The 7,500-nt window shown below is 52.1% G+C and overlaps 1 protein-coding gene across 7 annotated transcripts in view; it reads left to right on the forward strand.

Moving 5' to 3' along the window:
- LOC122253907 (uncharacterized) overlaps window positions 1-7,500 on the forward strand; it is a 203,310-nt gene that overhangs the window by 181,236 nt on the left and 14,574 nt on the right. For all 7 annotated transcript variants that reach the window (XM_086534655.1, XM_086534653.1, XM_086534654.1 and 4 more), the window contains one exon: window positions 7,233-7,500. This exon is cut by the window's right edge and continues 13 nt beyond it. In XM_086534655.1, coding sequence (XP_086390781.1) covers window positions 7,233-7,500 — 268 coding nt within the window. The remainder of the gene's footprint in view (window positions 1-7,232) is intronic.

The following is a 7,500-nucleotide window of genomic DNA, read 5'->3' on the forward strand; positions in this document are numbered from 1 at the left end:
CGTGCGTTTCGACTGAACCTTTTTACCTCGCGAGCTTGTCTGCTGCGTGGATCAACAGTTCCCCATAGGCACGATGTATGCCGACTCGATAGATCAATAGGTCCGGCATACGGCTTAATTAAAGGCATCAGGCGTGTAAATACGAGAGATAGTAATTTTCTCGATCGCTGAGATATAGGGACTATGCTGACCCATTCGTCCGCCTATCTATCATAACCAAAAAGAGACTGACTATAAGAGTTTCGCAAAAAAAAAAAAGTCTCTCTGAGATCCATTCAATCTGAAACAACTATCGAAAAGGTTGAAAAACAAAAAACTTTATTATCGAGATGCAAATGCCGCTTTCTGCACAGTTATCGGTACAGAGGATCGCGGAATCCACTAGTCGCACCTGCGGGCCGGGCGAAATATCGGCGATATCGGTCCGACATCGGTGACCGGCTGTTCGATGCACTGGACGCTCCGGTGTGGACGGGCAGAGCGGAAGTCTGAGATGCGGTTTGTTTGTCTTGGAGAATATATGGGTTTGCTGGCGGAGGAGGAGGAAGAGGAGGAGGAGGAGGATGAAGAAGAAGAAGAAGAAGAAGAAGAAGAAGAAGAAGAAGAAGAAGAGAGGGAGGGAGTTAGAGTTAGAGATACAAAGAGAGAGCGAGAGAGAGAGATAGAGAGAGAGAGAGAGAGAGAGAGAGAGAGAGAGAGAGAGAGAGAGAGAGGAGATACTGTAGATAGATAGAGAGAGAGAAGATAGATAGCGAGACAGACAGACAGAGACAGACAGACAGAAAGAAAGAGAAAGAGCGAAAGAAGGAGAGAGAGAGTAAGGAGAGGGAGCACACTATCAACAGCAATAAAAGAGGAGAGCTCGACTAAGAGAAAGAGAGAGAGAGAGAAAGAAAGAGAGAGAGAGAGAGAGAGAGAGAGAGAGAGAGAGAGAGAGAGAGAAAGAGAAAGAGAAAGAAAGAGCGCCCGTCACGAGGAGTAGACTAATGGCTCACTCCGCTCCTCGTCTGCTCTGGTAACACAGCCGAAAGCATCGACGTTTCGCCCGGCCATTACCTCAACCGATACGGGGGGGGGGGGGGGCCCCGAGGAATGGAGAGAGAGTGAGAGTGATGAGGAAAGGGTAGAGGGAGAGCGAATGGGAAGGGCGAGAGGGAAAGAGAGAGAGAGATAGATAGATAGATAGAGAGAGAGAGAGAGAGAGAGAGAGAGATAGAGAGAGATAGAAAGAGAGACAGAGATAGGAAAAGAGAGAGAGAAAGAGATAGAGAGAGAGAGAGAGAGAGAGAGAGAGATAGATAGATAGAAAGAGAGAGAGAGAGAGATAGATAGATAGAAAGAGAGAGAGAGAGAGAGAGAGAGAGAGATAGAAAGAGAGAGAGAGATGGAGAGAGATAGAGAGAGAGAAAGAAAGAGCGAGAGTGAGAGAGAGCGAACGAGCTGCTCAGTAGGGCTGAAAGGCTCCGTGACGCCAAGGTGGAAATGCCTCCTCCTCCTCCGCCTCCGCCTCCTCCTCCTCCTCCTCCTCCTCCTCCTCCTCCTCCTCCTCCTCCTCCTCCTCCTCCTCTTGTGCGGATGGCAAGGTGGTCGTCGGGCGTCTTTGTTAAGTCGTGGAGGCTGATTCCGTCCGCTTCCACCCTGGCTGAGGTTGATGAACGACCAGCTTGAGATCGGCGATGGAATAGGGAGAGACACGCGCGCGAGCATTCATTCACAAATTTAATTAAGGGAGAATGATTGTGTTTCGTTACGACGCTTTTGTGAACAAGATAAAAATAAATAAATAAATAATGCTCCTCTCTTTTCGTTCAGTAATTTTGATTTAGTAGTGTCGATTGGGGCTTGATAGACATTTTTGAGGAGGATATGTCTTGATAGACATATATTCGGGTGCGATAGATTTGATAGACATATCTGGGTGGGTTTGGTGTGCGATGGTCTTAATTAATGAATAGACATAGATACGTAACCTTGGTGCGTGTGCGGGAAAAGACAGATGCGAGGGCATTGAGTCCTGATGGGGCTGGACGACCAAGAGCGAGCAAGAGCGAGCAAGAGCGAGCAAGAGCGAGCCGAGGGCGTGCGCGGGCTGCCCATTATGTTAGCGGAGAGATATTAATGTGGTGTGCCCGTGGCCGGCCCCGCCCCGCCCCCGCCCGGAGCCAGCGCTGCCACACGACTTTCTCTCGCCCCATTCGGCGCCTCCGTCAGCGTCGCTCGTTGACGCAAGGGACGCGATTATCATGATTGCGGCGATGACTTTCGCCCGATTAAGTACGCGGGCGTGGCGTCGTGGGCGTCGTGGCTAGCGGAGGTGCCGTGATGCGGTCGCGGGAACGGAGGCGTGCGGTCGGTCGGAGTGACGGCGAGAGAGTCCGTGGTCGGGCGGGAAACAGCGCGGAATGGCGGGGAATGGCGAGAAATAGCGGGAAATAGTGGCCAGCGCTATTTCCCGATCGGGGGAAGATAAGGGTGTGGGGAAGGGAAGGAAAGGAGGAAGAAGGAGGGAGGGAGGATGAGAGGGAAGGAGAGAGGGTGGGAGGGAGGATGAGAGGGAAGGAGAGAGGATGAGAGGGAGGGAGAGAGGATGAGGAGGGAGGGAGGATGAGAGGGAAGGAGAGAGGATGAGAGGGAAGGAGAGAGGATGAGAGGGAAGGAGAGAGGATGAGAGGGAGGGAGAGAGGATGAGAGGGAAGGAGAGAGGATGAGAGGGAGGGAGAGAGGATGAGAGGGAAGGAGAGAGGATGAGAGGGAAGGAGAGAGGATGAGAGGGAGGGAGAGAGAATGAGAGGGAAGGAGAGAGGATGAGAGGGAAGGAGAGAGGATGAGAGGGAGGGAGAGAGGATGAGAGGGAAGGAGAGAGGATGAGAGGGAAGGAGAGAGGATGAGAGGGAGGGAGAGAGGATGAGAGGGAAGGAGAGAGGATGAGAGGGAAGGAGAGAGGATGAGAGGGAGGGAGAGAGGATGAGAGGGAGGGAGGGAGGATGAGAGGGAAGGAGAGAAAATGAGAGGGAAGGAGAGAGGATGAGAGGGAGGGAGAGAAAATGAGAGGGAAGGAGGGGAGGTAGTATGTAGTAGGGGTAAAAGTAGGGGAGTAGCTATGGAGGGACTAAAGGGACTGAGTGAGTGAGGGAACGAGGGAGGGAAGGGGGAGGGGCCCAGCGATCGATAAGCCCCTCCGATTTCGTCAGGGCGAAGATGAATTTGGCGAAAGAGTCTCGTAAAAATTTACATGAGGTCCCTAACCCTGAAAACCTTATATAGGAGGGAGTGTTAAATCTGCCGTAAGTGGTGGGCGCTCACACGATCCCCTTCCCTCCTTCCCTCCCTCCCTCCCTTCTACTCTCTCTCATTCCTTCCTTCCCTCTTTCACTCCTTCATTTTCTTTCTTACTTTCCTCTTTCCTTCCTTCCTTTCTACTCTTTTTTCCTTCACTTCCCTTCCTTTCTACCTTTTTATACTTCTTCCTTCCCTCCTTTCCTCTCCCCCCCCTCTCTCTCTCTCTCTCCCTCCCTCCCTCCCTCCCTCCCTCCCTCCCTCCCTCCCTCCCTCCCTCCCTCCCTCCCTCCCTCCCTCCCTCCCTCCCTCCTAGCGAGCACTACACGTGTGAATCATTATCCCGGGCTTATTAAGCCGCGCCATCGAACCGGGAGGAAAACAAAGACCGGACCGGGGCGGAGTGGGCGGCAGGTGCCAACGCTTCGCTTTGATGATCTAATCAAATTACGATTTTCTGATAATGCAATCATTTTTGTCGAACCATCTGTTGCGGTTTTGCGGTTTTATTGAGCGGGAGCGGGCGGACGGGCGGCCCGGTGTTGGCGATTCTACAGGAAGCCGCAGCGGGCGCCACCGACATGCGATCGCGCGATAGGATCTCGGCGCGCTGCGATTTGCATACTTGGATGATGTCGCCGAATATGCAATTGGGAGAGAGATGGAAGGAGAGTGAGAAAGGGAGGGAAAGAGAGAATGAAAGGAGGTTAATAGAAATGAAGAGAAAAAAAAAAATGAAGGAGAGAACGAGAGAGAGAGACAGAGACAGAGACAGAGACAGAGACAGAAAGAGAAATGGATAAAGAAGAATTAAGAGAGAGCGTCTTGGATAGAAAATCCAATACGTAAACGGAGAAGCTAAAATGTAAACACAACCGTCCATTTTCACACATGGATCCCGAAACGAGCGAGCGCCGAGCTATAAAAAGCCCGCCATCTTTATCAACGCCTCAACAAGAGACTGTCAGAGATTTTCCGCTGCACGATCTGTTTTAGATAGATCACACCGGACGACTCTCTCGTTTCGTGCCAAGGCAATTGCAATTGCAATCGAGTGTCTTTCTTCGCCGCCACGGAGTTTGATTACGAGAGGCACTAGTTGCGTGAGGGGATGGATGCCATGGCGAGCGAAAGTTGAGTGCGGATTCCCGCGAGAGTGAAAGTGCGTTGCGTTGAAAGTGTTGATGCGTGTTTTAATTAATAAGAGAGAACATGACGAGAGTGAGGGAAGAGAGTGAAGTGAGGGAAGGGCTCGGCTGTGTTGGGAGAGGCGAGGCGAGTGTGTCGCTGTCCGATCCGTAATGACACTGGAGGGTACAGGAAGTTGGGTGGCAGTCTGCGGTCGGATCAAACTTATTACGATAAAAAGCGTAATTATGTTAATTGCTGACATCTGGCGTGCGTGGCGGAGGAGGAGGAGAGGCTTGTGTTGCACGTTGTTCGGGCGTGGGGTTGGGGGGGAGGGGGGTAGGGAGAGGGAGGGATTGGGTGGGTGGGTGGGTGGGGGGGGGTGTATTGCACGAGGGTTTGAATCTTCTATAGTACAGAGGATTCGAATCTCGTAGGCTCAGTGGAAGGGTGGCATGGCCGCCGTAGCGAGGTGGCCGCTCGAGGGCCCGGTCTGAATAGCAGGGTGGTCAAGTGAGCTCGCAGGTTCTCCTCATCACAACAAGCAGCTACTGGTGTTGAGCGCCCCCGCCTCGCGCCCTCGCCCCTGGCCTCGCCTTGCCCCGCCTCGCGCCCCGCCGCCCGCCCTTGCAGCGCCCCGCCATAAGGCTCACTCTCCCGCGGCGCCGCTCGCTGCTGCTACAGGCCGTCCGCTACATTCCCGCGACTCGAAGGGTTGCGCTGTGGACAGGTCGGGGTTATCTACACACGCACCTGTTTGTTACCTGTCACGCTGACACTTGTCTGCTGTTCCCTTGCACGTTCTATCAACATCGACACGTGTTTAACAGCTGTAAAGGAAACTGACCTTCCGTATGTATCTTCAAAGTGAGGTAGTCTTTGTACCTTTTTTTTTGGGGGGGTTATTCATTAAGTGTTACTGGATGTGCCCTCTCTAAGTGTAGCGCCTCCTGTAAGTGTTCCATTGTGTGCTCCCCCCCCCCCCCACGCCGCACCATGCACACTGCCATATCGAGCCGCGGAGACAATGGCTGCAATCCAAACGGCAGTTGCATTGATTGCCAGAGCTGTATCTCTCACACCCCTACTTATCCAGCCTTTTTTAGAGCGCGAGACTCCCTCGCGCGGAGCCCCATAGGCGACTTCTAATGCTGCATATTATACTTAATGCTTGCGAAGTGTAGGCAGAGATAAGCTAACTGCAGATGAGGTGGTCGAGCAGCCTCCGCGCCGACCTCATCTCGAGCCATACGTATGCCCGGCATGACCCAGGGTAGCGCCCCTGAAATAGCCTCCTTTATTTACTCGGTCCCTTATCAAGCGATTGCCGTGGGGACAGCAGCCGCCGCCGTGGAGCGAAGCGTGAGGAAAGAGGGCTGGGCTTTGGACGGGTCTCGTGGCTGCGGCTGCGGCGGTGGGGCTGCGGCTGCGGCGGCTGCGGCAGCGGCCAGGGGAGTCGATGTGGGTGCGTGTTGGAAGGGAGCTGAGGCGGCGCGGCCAAGTTGGGGAGGGCGGCCGAGAACCCGCGTGCTCGTAAACGGTGGGTGTGCCCTGCGTAAGTCAAGCCCGGCCACGCCCCCACACGCCCACCCCAGCCCACGCCCGCTACCGTCTTACCGGGCATAATCTTCCAGAACCGATCCTGCCAGTGGGTTACCAAGCGGCGGTAAAGCAGGGGGGAGGCGGCGCGAACCACGGAGGAGGGTGGAACGCGCAGGTGGAACGTCGCAGGTGGAACGTCGTGGGTGGAACGTCGTGGGTGGAACGTCGCTGCTCTGACCTTGATTGATGTTATTAGTTACGCAATTTCGTTACCGATAGGATGCGGGGAATGACAGGCCCTGTGACCGCACAGAGCTCCACGTAATCCGTTCTCAGGTAATTAAGTTCGAGATCAATCCCTTAGTCTCTCTCTCTCTCTTTTTTTTTTTTTTTTTTTTTTTTTTTTACTCTGTTTGCTTAATTGTTTATACAATCAGGTTCTTGCTTATGAATCGCCTTTGCTTCGTCTACTACATCATAGGCACGACCCTCCCCGACACCCCCATTTGTAAACAAGTTCTCTTCGCCCATAATAAGCAGTGGGGAGGGCGCTCTCGATGCACCCACTTGTAGGACGGTTAGTAGGCGGGTGGGCGGGCGGGTGGGTGGGTGGGTGGACGGACGAGTGGGCGCCTCGATGTCTAACCATCCACTCCGCTCAGCCGTGGGCGTGGGAGATTCGGGGGTGTCGGAGAGTGAGAAATGAACGGAACCCATGACGCATAAGAACTCGGGAAAGAAATAACAAAAATAAATAAATAAATAAATAAACAAACAAACAACGGGAGGGAAAGGTAGAAAAAAGGACAGCCGATATGCGTGTCATGAAGAACCTTTTATGGTGTCATGCAGGGTAGCTACGTGCATTACGATCTTTTTTTTTCTCTCTCTCTCGTTTCTTTTGAGGTATCCATGGTATTCATGTCAAAAGGAGAGACAGATCTTTCGAATGGACATGTATTTATAAGCCCTGTTTATCGCGTTAATTGAATGTTGTTGTTATTTTTACATGTCATTAAACTATATATTTTTAAAAATCATATTTCATTAATTTTTTTTTTATTTTAGATATCATTATTATGTTGTATCATATTTGGATTTATTTACATTGTATTGTATTATATTTTTTGGCACATATTTTTTGCACATTATTTTCATATATCAATATATTTACATATGAATATATTTACATATTATTATATTTACGTATTATTATATTTACATAATGTTATATTTTACATGTTTCGCACTTTCTCCTGTCTGACCCACGCCCCTCTTCCCCTCAGGTACATGAAATACCTGTATCCTTATGAATGCGAAAAGATGAAGCTGTCCAACCCGGCGGAACTCCAGTGTGCCATCGACGGGAACCGGCGCGAGGGGCGTCGATCATCTTACGGCACGTACGGGGATACGGTGCAACCCCCCCTCCTCCCCCTCCAGAACCTACAGTCGCTCCAGAACCTCCAGAACCTACAGAACCCCCTCAGTCTAGTGCCGCGGCCGCAGCTCAACGGTAATGGCAACGGAGGTTCTCACCCGCTGGCACCGCAG

The sequence above is a fragment of the Penaeus japonicus genome, unplaced genomic scaffold (genome assembly GCF_977035675.1).
Source record: "Penaeus japonicus unplaced genomic scaffold, GWHDUDI00000001_assembly GWHDUDI00000041, whole genome shotgun sequence".
NCBI classification, from domain to species: domain Eukaryota; kingdom Metazoa; phylum Arthropoda; class Malacostraca; order Decapoda; family Penaeidae; genus Penaeus; species Penaeus japonicus.